We start from the raw sequence: 15851 nt of genomic DNA, 5'->3' as shown, positions 1-15851 counted from the left end.
CAATATATATGCAGTAAAAATGAAAATATCCTATTCCATCACCGAGTTTGAAATAAAAACCTGTTGGTTATTCTATCAACTGTCTACCTTCCAGAACATTTCCTGAAGAAGGGCTCATGCCCGAAACGTTAATTTTCCTGCTCCTTGGATGCTGCATGACCTGCTGCGCTTTTCCAGCAACACATTTTAGACAATAGGTGCAGGAGTAGGCCATTCAGCCCTTCAAGCCTGCACCGCCATTCAATATAATCATGGCTGATCATTCCTAATTAGTATCCTATTCCTGGCTTATCTCCATAACCCTTGATTCCACTATCTTTGAGAGCTCTATCCAACTCTTTCTTAAATGAATCCAGAGACTGGGCCTCCACTGCCATCTGGGGCAGATCATTCAACACAGCCACCACTCTCTGGGTGAAGAAGTTTCTCCTCATCTCTGTCCTAAATGGTCTACCCCATATTTTTAAGCTGTGTCTTCTGGTTCAGCACTCACCCATCAGCGGAAACATGTTTCCTGCTGCCAGAGTGTCCAACCGTTTCATAATCTTATATGTCTCAATCAGATCCCCTCTCAGTCTTCTAAACTCAAGGGTATACAAGCCCAGACACTTCAGTATTTCAGTGTCAGGTAATCCCTCCATTCCAGGAATTGACCTCATGAACCTACGCTGCACTCCCTCAATAGCCAGAATGTCTTTCCTCAAATTTGGAGACCAGAACTGCACACAGTACTCCAGGTGTGGTCTCACCAGGGCCCTGTACAGCTGCAGAAGCACCTCTTTGCTTCTATATTCAATTCCTCTTGTTATGAAGACCAGCATGCTATTAGCCTTCTTCACTGCCTGCTGTACCTGCATGCTTGCCTTCATTGACTAGTGTACAAGAACACCCAGATCTCTCTGTACTGCCCCTTTACCTAAATTGATTCCATTGAGGTAGTAATCTGCCTTCCTGTTCTTGCCACCAAAGTGGATAACCATATATTTATCCACATTAAACTGCAATTGCCATGCATCTGCCCACTCACCTAACTTGTCCAGGTCACCCGGTAATCTTCTAACATCCTCATCACATTTCACCCTGCCACCCAGCTTTGTATCATCAGCAAATGTTATTGCTGATACCATCTTCTATATCATCAACATATATTGTAAAAAGCTGCGGTCCCAGCACGGATCCCTGAGGTACCCCACTGGTCACTGCCTGCCATTCTGAAATGGAGCCATTTATCACTACCCTTTGTTTCCTGTCAGCCAACCAATTTTCAATCCAATCTAGTACTTTGCCCCCAATACCATGCACCCTAATTTTACTCACTAACCTCCTGTGTGGGACTTTATCAAAAGCTTTCTGAAAGTATAGGTACACAACATCTACTGGACCTCCCTTGTCCATCTTCAGGGTTACATCCTCAAAAAATTCAAAAAGATTAGTCAAGCATGATTTCCCCTTCATAAATCCATGCTGACTCTGTCCTATCCTGTTACTTACTATCCAGATGTGCCGTAATTTCATCCTTTATAATAGACTCCAGCATCTTTCCCACCACTGAGGTCAGACTAACTGGTCTATAATTTCCTGCTTTCTCTCTCCCACCGTTCTTAAAAAGTGGTATAACATTAGCCACCCTCCAATCCTCAGGAACCGACCCCGAATCTATCGAACTCTGGAAAAAATCACCAACGCATCCACGATTTCTCGAGCCACCTCCTTCAGTACCCTGGGATGTAGACCATCAGGCCCCTGAGACTTATTAACCTTCAGACCTAACAGTCTCTCCAACATCAAGTCCTGGCAACCCTCAGCTACCTTCCAGAACAATTTGGCTATCTTCATTCATCTTCAATTTAAAATAGGTTAATCTTTGACAAAAAAAACTAGGTATTTATCACATTCTACCCCTTAGTTGTAAAAGCATTATGTGATTTGTTTTAGCCCATCATTCCTTTTTGTTCATTGCAAACACGACTGATTTAAATTTCAGTGCATGATTACACGAGTTATTAGATTCAGACAGATCAGAGAAGAAGTCTGGTGCAATAAAAATATCTAATTATTTTTATTAGTTCTCACAACAATTGTTAACAAGGTGAAATTTCAATGTTCAGGAAATTCTGTGATAACGTGAATTTCATTTTTGTGAATTTGCTATAACGCAATTGACAAATTGTTTCTAAAGGGCAAACTTTTAAAAATTGTGTATTGGTTGTAATGTAATTCTAGCCCCATTAGTTTAAATGGTGCTGCTATCACGTTATTTTCTTATAACATGGGAATGCATGAGAACGGAACTACCACATTATAGCGGAACCGACTGTTCTGTTAATATCCGTTGTTTTATTGATTAGGTTACAATAAAGGGCAGCCACGTTTTTGGGCTACTTTGAGCAAAGGAATAAATTGAGTATTATGATTAACTTGTAAAAGGAATCCGGACAGATGCTCTTCAGTCCTTCAAGCAATCCTGGAAAATGAGACCATGAGTACACATGGAAAACAAGAATAAATTACTTTTGAAACAAATGGCAGAGAGTTACAAACATAGAAACAGACTGTTCAGAAATCTGGCTGATGCCAATATTCATGCTCTTAGTATGCTTCTGTCCACCCTACTTCATCTCAGCTTTTCCCTATATTCTTTTAGTCTTTTCCCTTAAATGAACTTATCTAGTTTCCCCTCAAATGCCCCTAACTATGCCAGTTAATTATACCAATGAAGATACTGAATTCCATAGTCTAACCACTCACCAAGTCAAATGCTTCTCCCAAGTTCCCTATTAGTTTTAGAATAATTATATCATTTTTATGGCTACTACATAGAGATAACACTAACCTTTCTCCTAATTTGAAACATGCTGTCTACATCTACTTTACTGAATCCTTCCCTAATGACAAAAACTCACATCAGGCTCCTTCTGTTTTCTACTTTTCTCAAACTGCACAGAATCATATTTCTAGTGCGCAATAGTCAAAGTTCACAATCAGGTCTATTTTATTCATATCAGATGCTTTCAGTGACCTGAACCCTTCCTGCTATTTGGTTTCTTCCACAGATGGAATGGGGAGCTTGGAAATATATGGGATTGCTAGGCGTTCTCGACTACTCACACAGGGTTAGATTTAGATAATAGATGGTGCCTGAATTGATTATTAACTTGTTTTGTCACTCAGGTGATGAGAAAAGCAGCAAATTACCACAGAGTGATATAGTTGAGCACTTCGTAACTGATGGTCTTTTTTGGTCAAAACATTGACATGGCCAATGATAGATATTTGGAGAAAGAGAGGACTGCAGATGCTGGAAATCAGAGTTGAAAAGTGTGGCACTGGAAAAGCACAGCAGATCAGGCAGCATCCAAGAAGCAGGAGAGTCAATGTTTCAGGCATAAGCCCTTCATCAGGAAGGGCAGATATTTGACAAATATGTGCAACACTCACCATTTCCTCGCCACACCTCAGCCAAATGGCAACCGATCTCACCAGGCTCTTTACAGAATTCAATTACATCTTTACATGTTGTTTCTGGGGTTATAGGGACTTCAGTTAAACCCTGTTCATTGTTACTCAAGTACACAGTCAGTATCATCTGCAAAAAACAAAAAGATTTTACATATTAAACTTAAACTATAACGATTTCAGTTTAGTTTTTAATACACTCAGGTTTCCAAAGAACACCTTGTACATTCAAACTTAAACCTATTTTTTAAAGGACAAACTCATTGGAACAGAGACCAACAATCTTTTCAGAAGAACAAATTTACTTGAAATATTCTGTGTTATAGCTCTCAATGGAACACAGTACAACTGTTGAGATTCTGGACAAAGCTGAAAACAAATCAATGAAAGCATATTTATTGCTTTAAAAATAAATCAGAGAGTCTGGAAATAGATCTTAACATTTTCATATAAAAAGAATGCACTTGCCTCAGCAATATTTTGCATCAATTGTACAACTTACTGTATAACTAACACTGAACTGTAGCTCAACCTACCAATATGTCTTTAAAAGAAACCCCCAAGCCAAATTTAAAAGAATGATGTTAAAATTCACACAGCACCGGGTTATAGTCCAACAGTTTAATTGGACACCAGGTTGTGATGAACCACCTGATGAAGGAGTGGCGCTCCGAAAGCTAATGCTTCCAATTAAACCTGTTGGACTAAACCTGGTGTTGTATGATTTTTAACTTTGTACACCTTAGTCCAATACCGACATCTCCAAACCATAAAAGAACGATGGCATTCAAATAAAGACAAAATACCAAGCATGTTGGAAATCAAACAAACACCGAGAATGCTAGGGAAACTCCGACTCAACTCCATCAGAACCTTCAATTCTGACGAAGTCATACCAGCCTAGTAATGTTAACTCTGCTTTTCTCTATCCACAGATGTTGCCAGACCTGCTGAGTTTCTCCAGCATTGTGTTTTCTTCAAAAGAATGATGTCTACTAAGTTTCCCAGAACAGTACATCTGTATCAACGCTTGAATCAAAACAGCAGCTACAGATTCTTTTTTCACGCACTATGCACATGGCTAATCATAGCAATGATTCAGAAGACCAAATTCATTTGTTCTCATTGTACCTAAAATAATGATGCTACTGCTTGAATAATAAAACCACAAGTGGAGGCTAAGTACCAGAAGGTTTTAGAGTCGTGGCTCTCAAAGTACATTTATTAAAAACAAAGGGAGTAGCTTTCAATAAATTCATTAAATGTTTGTTGAACCTAAAAAGTTCTCAGTATGAATTAATTTGACACTTATTTTTCAGTTTTCCATATTAAATCATTTTCTGTTATCTCTTACTTCATTAAATAGTATACTTTACTGGTTGATGAGGTTATAACAAGTATTAAACAATAGAAGAGGGCTTAACTTGAATTCAGTGGAAATTAAAATAAAAATCTGTTTCCAAAATGGGCAGCCAAATCCAAACACTTTGCCTGGTTTTATGCCTGGTGATATACTGACTAAACCATCTCCTATAAATCCAAAATAAGATAAACACTATTCATCAACTCGAATAACAAAACCTTCCCAGTACTGTGACTTGCACACTAATTACCAGAGATAAATAGTATTTATCTGGTATTTTACTGAGATTGCATTTAACACAAGTAGCTTCAATAGTATGCAACAATTTTGTTCCCTCATGGCAATTATCCAAAAACTTTTAAGATTGCAGATTAAAAACAATAAAATCATATTCTACCTACTTTATTAAGATGTATCACATACCTCAAAAAACTGCACAAAATGCTGAATTTATCAGAACATAAATTGTAACAAGACCACACACTGTACAAAGCTCTACTTGCCAAAGTACACAAAAGCAGCAGTTCATGTTTATTTGTGACAAAGAAACATTAACTCATGATTGCAGGTGTTTTGTATACAAGGTCAAACTAAGCATTTCTAGATCACAATTAACTTACTGTTACTTTAGTTCAAAGAATATTGTATGATTTATACTTTACCTTCCCATGTGTGTAATTAGTTTTATTCCTGATATGAAGCTTTTGACCAACTTTTTTACATAGCCAAGAATTCTCTCTTGACTTAACGAAGCTCTGCAGTACCATTGCAACAAAATTCGTCATTTACTTTGCATTAATAATCAAACTTGAGAAAAAAAATAAAATGGAGGGAAATACAAAGAACAGGAGAAAAATGTTCCTGTCAACAGGAATGGAATTCCAAAGGAAAACAGTCTGCCAGCAGGTCTCTGTACTAGGCTCAAATGGTAATCCACTTCACTGCATTAGCAGACGTCATTGGGTTCTTGTGATGCAGAATCAGCAGGCATACTTACGACTTTAACACCGATAAGACGGCCCAAATAAAACAGGACAGCATTTTCTATTGACAGCAAGTGGATATCAAGTACACTCTACTCTCTGATACATTTCAGAGAAAACAGTTATATCAGTAGGTTAAAAAAAATCTGGATGCAGAATCATTGAACTGATAATATGCAATTTGCAAAATATTCCAACTTCACATCTTACCATGACACAATTAAATGTTAAAACATGCTCCACTTTGCAGTTTCAATTTCGCAGCAGATTGCCACAGTTTGATGTAACATTTACAAGTTAACTTAGCTTTCATGATTATATATGTACTGTACATTCCAGAACATTATGCATGTCAAATGCAAGCAGTAACAACTTGAATTTACTACATAAAATTGCTACATAAATGGCCCAAAGCACATCAGACGTCTGCAATTAAAGTAATCAATACAAAGTTACACAAAGAGATTCAAGGAAGAGGTAGGTTTTAGGGAGTAACTGTAAGGAGCAAAGATCATCAGAGAGCTTCAGGAAAGGCATTCTGCAGCTCATGATGTGGCCACCAAAGATGTTGTGTGGGATCTGAAAGACTCCAGAATTTGAAGAATGTGGATATCTCAAAGAGCTGTCAGACTAGCAGCAGTTACAAATAGAGGGTCAAAGCCATGGAGAATTTTGAAAACAGGTAGAATTTTAAGAGAATGCCATTGTTCAACTGGGAGTCAACATCGGCCAGCAAGCACAAAAGTAGCAGGTAAATGTGACTTTGTGCGGGTTACATTTCAAATTGCAGAGTTTTGGATCACCTGAAATTTACAAAAAGATAGAATCAAGGATGATGATCTGGGAAACTAATGTCAGCTTTCTCTGATTTTGTGCTGTATCAATACAAAACAGCTCCCTAAATAAATGAGAATGGTGGCTGATAAACTTCTCAAAATGCTTAAAACATTTACATTTCCCTCAGGTAGAGCTTTTTAGTGGTACCACAGCTACAGCCAAAAATATAGTGAACTGTAAAACAAGCTTTTGGGATACGCAGAAAAACTTCAAAATAACCTGATTAAAGTTTTGCATGTTGTCAAACATATGAGGGAGGGAGGGAGGGAGAGAGAGGGAGAGAGACAGACAGACGGACAGAGAGAGACACTCATGCTGGGATTGGAAAGGCAAGTTGGTGAGTTAAGACAAAGCTGGAAGATTTGTGTAGCTTTGTGCTATAATCAGAGTGAGATCTGGTTCAATGTTCCAAAAGTTATACTTTTTCTTTTTGATTACCATGGACAAATTAACACGAGGCTGCCAATATACTTTTAACAAAAAGCAATGTTTACTATATAAAAGGAACAGTACAAACTGTTAAGTTATCCACTCTCATTACAAACATCAGGAATTCAACCTTTGATCCCAACAATTTTATGGATACCCAGATCTCAATGAAGAGTTATGTCTCCACATTGAAGTTCCTTCTCAGTTGACACAGTTATAATTAATTTCTTTCTGACAAATTCATACATTCAGTGGACACTATTTTCTCTCATGTTTACTACCAAAACTTTCAAATAAGCTGCTTCGTCAACTCACTTACTACTTAATATGGGCTCCTTAATCTCATGGTGACAGTTTTGCAAGATGTCTCCCTCGAAGACATCACTACAGTCTTGTTTCTGAAGTTTTCTTTGAAGCAACTCAGGACTTCCTCCCCTTGTTATATTTTGGAGACTGCTAAACCAACAGCCTCTCTGCTGTGTTGGAGTATTTCTTTCTGAATTAAACGTTTTTCGGTCTCTTTTGCTCTGGTTTATAAAACTCAAGTCAGCAAACACCTTAGCAATTGTCTGAGGCGTTTGCTCTTCACTTAGATGAAATCACACTATTTCTTGGAAATGTTTTTAGCTCACTGTTCAAACTGAGGGACATTCTTATAAAAAAAACACAGTTAAGATCTAAATGGAAAACATAGCAATAGTTACTATCACTAGAGAAAAAGTATAAAATAAATGGGGTGAAAGGCTTTGGATTTTAAAGGAAGCAGCCACTGAGATAGTGGATAGATTAGTAGTAATCGTCAAGAAACCTTACACTCTGGAACGTCAGAGAGGTTTGGAAAACACGCTTTTCCAAAAAGGAGGAAGACCAAAAAAATACTGACTATTGACCAGCTACCTTTAACATCTGTCATTGCGGAAATGTTCAAATGTAGTGAACATTTCAAAATATGTAAAATAATTAAGCCATGTTGGCACAGCTTCATAAAAGTGAAAACATATCAACAAAAATTTTAAGAGTTTGCTTGGATAGATAATTTGCAAACTAATAGAAGACAGAGTAGGGATAAAGAGGACACTTTCAGCATGGTAACATATAACAAGAGGAGTGTTACGGGATCAGTGCAGGGATCATAATTAGTACAATATATATCAATGACTTAATGACAGAACGAACATATTATCACCAACTTTGTGGATGACTCAAACGAAGGCAAGTGGTGAAGAAGTCCATAGAGGCATATGTACAGGTTAAGTGACCGAGTTAAAACTTTGCTGATGAAGTATTGAGTTGGAAAATAAGAGATGCACATTTGATAGGAACAAGAAAAGAACAGATTATTATTTCAATGGAGAAAGATAGCAGAAAGCTGCAGTATAGAGGGACTTGCGGATCCTCATGAAAGAATCACAAAAACTCACATTTAATTTGTGGGTAGTAGTGAAGTCACACAAATATTGGCCGTTACTTCAAAGGAAATAGAACTTAAGTCTCATTAAAACTACGCAAAATACGAGTGAAACCACACCTGTGAACAGTTTTGGTCCCTTTATCCAAGTTAAGATAAACTGACATTGGCAACAGTCCACACAAAGTTTACTCAGTACATTCTGGGTATGGAGAAATGGATATAGGAGCAGGGATGTCTGGCTGCAATTATGTAGGGCTTTGGTGAGGCCACACTTGAAAAAGTGTGTGCAGTTTTGATCTCCTAATCTGAAGAAGGATGTTCTTGCGATAGGAGGGCAACAAACATTTACCAGACTGATTCCTGGCATGGCAGGACTGACATATAAAGGGAAACTGGACTGGTTATGACTATATCCATTAACATTCAGAAAAATTGAGTGGCAGTTGGGGCAGAGAGTGTCACAAGTCTAAGGATATGGGGTAAACCATTTCGGACTGAGGTAAGGAGACATTTCTTCACCTGAAGAGTGGTGAGCCTACGGAATTTGTTGTGATAGAAAGTAGTTGAGGCCTAAACACTGCATGATTTCAAGAAGAAGTTAAGTCTGAAGGGATCAAAGGAAATGACTTAAAAGCAGGAATAGGCTATTGAATTCCATGATCATAATGAATGCCAGAGCAGGTTTAAATGGCCAAATGACCTATTCCTACTCATATTTTTTACGTTTCTATGGTTTTTGAGGAAAGTTGAGTAGGTTGGCCATATAGTCATTACAGTTCAGAAGAATGAAGAGGCCTGACTGAAATAAATAAAACTCTTAGCGGACTTGACATAGTAGACGTGGAGAGTTTTGTTTTCCCTTATGGATGAGTCTATGACCAGACTGCATAATCCTTTGAGAGAGAAAAGTAGGAGGAATTTCTTATCTCAAAGGGTAAAGAATCTGTGGAATTCTTGACTGCAGAGGGCTGGCAATTCTGTGTCATAAATGTATCCAAGGCTGAGATAGACAGACTTTTAATCACTAAGTGGATAAAGGCTTATGGGGGATGACACAGGAAAGGGTCGTTGAGGATGATCACATCAATCATCATCACATTGAATGGCAGAGCAGACTCTATGAGCTGAACAGCCTATTTGTGCTTCTGATCTGAAGGTCTCACGGAAATTGAAATCCCTTTTCACTCCACCTTTAAGACCAGATTTTCCAAATAATAACAAGGTGTTGTGAACCCTCATTACAATACAGAAAAGTCTCCAGCCTAAAGTGCACTGTGAAAGATCCTCCTGGAATTCAAACTTTTCATGCTGGAAAAGGAAAGCATTGAAAGTAAACCCTTAAGAGTTAAATATCACTTTGGACTGCTTCTGGGAGAACTGAACGTCCACTTAAAAGACAATGTGACAGAGTCTTTTTGGAAATTAACTTTGGTTAAAAGCTCTGTTCTATTGTTAAATTTAAATTGCCACCAAAAAAGAAGTTTTGATTAATACTGATATTTGTCTTGCTATAGTCAACATCCAAAGTGTGAAATCTTGTTGCATGAAATCCTTTGGGTCATCCATGCAGCAATTAACTGGGAGTTCAAAACTTTATCTTTTTAAAGATTCTTTGCTTCTTTACCAATTTTGAAGTATCCAATTAGAACACATGCACAAGCATACATTACATAGCTGAGTGGAGACTTAACAGGACAGTCAGGAGCTGAAAATCTGCAACATGAGCCGCAGCTTAATTAACAATTTTTTGAAGAACAAGAAGGCAGTGTGTGTTTATTGGTCATGAATTACATGGTGGTAAGTTATTTGAAACATTTCTGAAGGACAAAATGTATCTACTTTTGGAGATAACTGGATTAATCAGGGGAAGCGGGCATGGATTTGTTATTGATAGATCATGTTTGGCAAATTTAATCAAATGTTTTTGAGGAGGTAACCAGGAGTGTAGAAGAGGATAATGCTTTTGATGTGGTCTATATGATCTTTAGCAAAGCTCAAATAAAATCCTTCATGGCAGATTGGTCAACAAACTAAGAGTCCACGTGATCCAAGGCAAAGTATGGTCTTGGAACCAAAACTATCCGAGCAGGATGCAGAGGGTGACGGCAGAGAAATGTTTACATGACTAGAATTCTGCTTGGTGTTGGAGCCCTTGCAGATCATGGTATATTAACAATTTTGACTTAAATGTAGAGAAAATAATTAAAATGTTTGCAGAAGACACAAATTGCAATAGTAAATAATAAACAGAATGATTGTAAACTGCAGGAGAATATTTACAGACTAGTCAGTTAGGTAGGGCAGTCGTAAATGGAATTCAGCCAAGAAAAGTGAGAGGTAATGCACATGGGGAGGACTAACAAGGCAAGGGATTATAACACGATACTTTCAGAAACCTACTGAAGATCAGAGGGACCTTAGTTTATATATTCATGGATTTATAACAGGGCAGGTTGATTAGATGGTTAAGATAGCAATTGGGATCCTTGCCTTTCTCAGCCAATGTACATAACACAAGAACGAGGAAGGGTGTCACATTGGAACTGTACAAAATGCTGTGTGGCTACAGCTGGGGAATTGCATGACATTCTGGTCATTACTTTCAAGGAAGGATGAGATTATATTCAAGGGGGTGCAGAAAAGATTTATCAGAATGCTGCCTAGGCTGGAGTAATGGGAAGAAATGGAATAAGTTAGAGTTGCTTTCCTCGGAGCAGCAGAAGCCATACATAAAATTGAAATTAAGACAACGTTCATCACAGTTCAGTTAACAGCTCCTGGGCTCCACAAAAGCAGATTAAGGAACAATGGGAAGACCCTGAAGACACAGCTGGGACAAGATCACCATTCCAGGACAAGACCTCCAACACAGGCCGTTGGAATACTGGGCCGGAAGCCTCTGCTGAAAATCACCATGCCAAACAGACTACCTCTGCCAGGCCACTGAAATATCTGGAAGCCGAAGACAAAAATGTCCTCCACTTGGGGACGAGACCTCCAAGCCAGGACAAGATTGCCACACCGGGAGACCGCCATGTTTTGCGGAGACTGTCACTTCTTCTCCTTCAGACAGCAAGGCCTAGCCATCGATCTGGAGCCTCAGCTTTGCTGTAAGCCCAGGCCAGGGGAGTCAGCCTGGAACTTGCTCCTCCCTTGCCGGGACACCCAGGACTAGGGTCAAGCCACAGGTTCATCCTGTTGTCACTACCATTGCTGTCAGAGGCCTCCTCCTTTACTTGTCACTCTCCAGACTTAGAAAGATACAAAAAAAATAAAAAAATAAAAAGAGCTAAAAGATAAAAAAGAAAAAAAGAGAAAGAAAGCCGACGGGAGCAGTTGGGCTGCAGGCTCTAGAGATAAAGATAGAGTGGAATGGAATATTTCTATCATTGGTAGAGGGACCAATAACTGGAGAATACATTTAAGCCAAGAGGTAAATGGTTAACAGCACAGTTGAGGTCATTTCCTCCCCACTCAGAGGATGTGATTCTGCAACTCACTGCTTGGTGGCACGGTGGCTCAGTCGTTAGCAGTGCTGCCTCACAGCACCAGCGTCCCAGGTTCGATTCCAGCCTTGGGTGACTGTCTGTGTGGAGTTTGCACATTCTCCGTGTTTGCATGGGTTTCCTCCGGGTGCTCCAGTTTCCTCCCACAGTCCAAAAATGTGCAGGTCAAGTGAATTGGCCATAGTGTTAGGTGCGTTAGAGGGAAATTGGTCTGGGTGGGTTACTCTTCAGAGGGTTGATGTGGACTTGTTGGGCTGAAGGGCCTGTTTCCACAATGTAGGGAATCTAGTCATCTCATCTAAATGGTGGTCAAATCAGAAACTCCTTTAACATTTAAGCTGCATTTAGATAGTCACTTGTGTAGCCAAACTTTAGGGTAATGGGCTAAAAGCTGGAAAATTAAATTTTCGTAGTCAGATTTTGGTTGGGCACGATAGGACAAATAGCCTCTTTTTGGGTGGTAAAGGTCTATGAGCTTGAACCTGATATATGAAACTATATAAATTCTGTACATTATACTGCAACTCAAAAGATAGTCAATTTATAGCCACGAGTAAGGTTTGAAAAAAAACATAGAGACTCTGATTTGCCAGCCATGGAATTAATTATAACAATGTACAAATTATTTTTTCAGTTTTGTTCTATAATGTTTGTTTAGGGGTGAATAATTACATTGCACAGATCCCAGAATTTTTTCCAGCAATTTAGTTTTCTGTAGTCTTTATATTTGGGATGCTTGTGATTATGATCAAAGATTAATTACTAACTTCTCAGAGAGGTTAAGTCCAAAGGCATAATCAGATTTAAATAGAGGCTTATCTTTCAGGAATTACATTATTTGCAAACAATGAGGTCTCAATTTGAAAGCACTTTGAATGGACATACAACATTCAAAAGGTCACCAGCAAAAAATAACAAAGAACAAACTCCAAAAAGAATGAAGAATGAAATTTGCTAAGGAATGGAAATTCCCCACATTTTGTAGCCATTATCAAACTGCACTGTATATAACAATGCTGGGGTATATTACAGTAACTATAAATGTACTCAGAATTTATTCTTAAACACAACCACTAGGAAGAGATGGCTAGTACAGCTAATTAATGGAGGAAATATGGGTCTTATTTATAGGCTTCACTCTCAAAACTCTCAGGCAGCCTCAAAAATGTCACAGGATACAAGAAAGCTCCTCAGTGCATCGTTTAACGTGAACAGAGATACAGGATAGGGACAAATTTCTAAAGTGCTATTATGAGTGCAACTATTGTAAACACCAATACATACACAACACATGCATGCCCCAATCCTAAAATACTCTATTTTTAGCCCCACCACAACTAAGAATGTATAGTCAAATATGCCTTTTTAGTTTGCTATATAGGCTTAGAATTTTCTCCTCAAGATTTGTCATAAACAGACTGTATAAAATACTAGGCTATCACTGAACCCTTAACGAATGCAAACTGTAGTTACTTTAGAATCTTACCTAAGAATCTGATTTACAAAGTATTTTATTTGAGCACTAAGTATGTCATGACGAAAAATCATCTCACAATGTTGGCATGTGGCAAGTTAGTGAAAGCAATTCAATCTTCTGACTGCAGCCTTAGAAGTTGAACCAGTACTCCGAGGTGCAACTCTCTCTCCAATTGAGATCAAAATGAAATGCAACTTAATTAAACTTCAAAAAATTGAAAATGAGATTTCTTACATAAATTCATTCTACTCCCAAATCCTTGCAAAAATTACAGATGATAAATAAAGCCTTCTTTCGTATAGCTTAAGAATATACCTCTTCCACCATTTTAGTAAATCTGCTTTTTTTGGGACTCAAGCAGTAACACTTCAACCAACTTTTAAAGGTCGTGTTTAACATTTAATATTAATATCATGACCATTTATAACAATTTAAGATCACACATTACTATTGGAGTACAGCTGTCTAGAACCTTGACACAACCTCCTGGGCCAAAGGGCCTGTTCTGTGCTGTACTTTTCCATGTTCTAACCATCGCTTTAAACCCCTCAGAAGATCAACAGCTGTGAACAAAATCAAAACTAAAGAAAACTTATACCTATGATACATGAACATGGGTAGCAATTTAAAGTAAAAGTCAGAAAGGAGAGAATGTAAGAAAATTAACTTGAAATGTTTTTAAAAACAAAAGTAAGATGACTACGTATATTACTTATGAAAGTTTTGATTTTGATGTTGTTTTCCTAGGTTTCTACAATTTAACTCAAGTAATTTGGGAAAGGATGGTGGTTTAGTGGTTACCACTATTATTTTACAGTGCCAGGGACCTTGGTTTAATTCCAGCCTTTGGTGACTGAATGGAGTTTTCACATTTTTAATGTCTGCTTGGGTTTCTTCCGTGCATTCCAGTTTACTCTCTCAGTCCAAAGATGTGCAGTTTATGTGGGTTAGCCATGGTAAATGTGGGATTACAGGGATAGGGAAAGGGAGTGGGATGCTCTTTGCAAGGTCAGTGCAGATTTGATGAGCTAAATGGCCTCTACTTGAACAGCTGGGATTCTATGACCTTCGAACCTGTTATTTTAATTCCTCCACAGAATCTGACTTGTTACCCTGCAAGTATGACATCTACAGTTGTATTGCATGAGTAGAAATATCCCACAACATATAGAAAGCCAGAAGCCATTGACCCAACCACCTTTCTCCACATTTTCTCTTACTCAGTTAAAATGTCATCAGCTTTCAGGCCTCAAGCATTATTGACAACAGTAGTTAGTGTACAAGAGGAACATTCTTCAATATATCCACCAACTATCCTCCTCAATGCTAAATGAAAGAAACGTCAAGCACAATAGAAGAGCAAAGATTGTGGGAAATTAAATAAAAACTTCCAATGGACAATTAGGTGGCATTTGTTACCACCTGCAACACATTTTTCCAAATGAGTGAGTTTGAATTGATGATTTATCTGAATAGTTAGCCAGGAAGACCTACTCAAATTCCTGGCTAACTATAAAACAAACCCTTGGCTCTCAGCTCACCACTGTCACCCAATTTGCCTTCTGAACCCACCTCTCCCATTCACGTGTCTGGACCTGCCCCACATATCCCATATTACTCCAGCATCTCTCTCAGGCTTCTATTCTGCTCTGGAGTTCATAAACTCTGACCAAATCTTCTTTCTTCCTCCCAATTCGAACATCACCATTCCCCCTTGGGCCTTACACCAAGCTGACTCTGACTCCTCAATCACTTCTTCTTAATCCTTCTCCAACCTCTACTCCCTTCCCTCAACCTGCTCTCAATCCTGATTCCCAACTTGTTTCCCAACCTGATTCTTCTCTCTGTCTCCCTCAAATTCCCTCATGCTGCAATGCCAAGATTCCCCTCAAACCCAGACTCTTTCCTGCCTTTCACCTTTGCCCCTGCCAGCCCAACACCCTTCCCAACTCCTGTTTTATTGACCTCCCCATCCTTTCTCTTGAACACACCCCCACCCACTAACTAATCTCTCCTTTAACACTCCCATGACTCACTTCCCCCTTCCCACCTCAACCTGACTATCCTGACTCCCCCAGCTCTGAAGCTGAATTCGCTCCCTCTCTCTCCCCCTACCCATGAGAACCTACACATTAGGTCTCCTCAAAAACAATGCTAAATTAAATGGACAATTCTTAGTCTGAACCAGATCCTAAATAGTGATTTGAAACCAGACCAAAAAGCTCAGTCTGGTGAACTGTTCCATACTTTGGGCATAGACCAGAGTGGGGAACCTTTTCACGTTGGAAGGCCGCATTATGTTAGCTGTAATCTAATAAGGATGCATCCAAGAAACTTCAATGATATATTCTTCAAAATTCACATTTTTTTTAATTGTGGCAGTCAGTCT

General features: G+C 38.6%; 1 protein-coding gene across 3 annotated transcripts in view; it reads right to left on the bottom strand.

Annotated features, from left to right (window-relative positions):
• The window catches only part of ppp1r13bb (protein phosphatase 1, regulatory subunit 13Bb), a 113261-nt gene that overhangs the window by 77579 nt on the left and 19831 nt on the right, over positions 1-15851 (bottom strand). For all 3 annotated transcript variants that reach the window (XM_060829223.1, XM_060829224.1, XM_060829225.1), the window contains exon 2: positions 3439-3586. In XM_060829223.1, coding sequence (XP_060685206.1) covers positions 3439-3586 — 148 coding nt within the window. The remainder of the gene's footprint in view (positions 1-3438; positions 3587-15851) is intronic.

This window comes from Hemiscyllium ocellatum, chromosome 8 (assembly GCF_020745735.1).
Source record: "Hemiscyllium ocellatum isolate sHemOce1 chromosome 8, sHemOce1.pat.X.cur, whole genome shotgun sequence".
Taxonomy (NCBI): Eukaryota; Metazoa; Chordata; class Chondrichthyes; order Orectolobiformes; family Hemiscylliidae; genus Hemiscyllium; species Hemiscyllium ocellatum.
The sequence above is the reverse complement of the archived record's forward strand: the minus strand, read 5'-3'. Positions and strand labels throughout refer to the sequence as shown.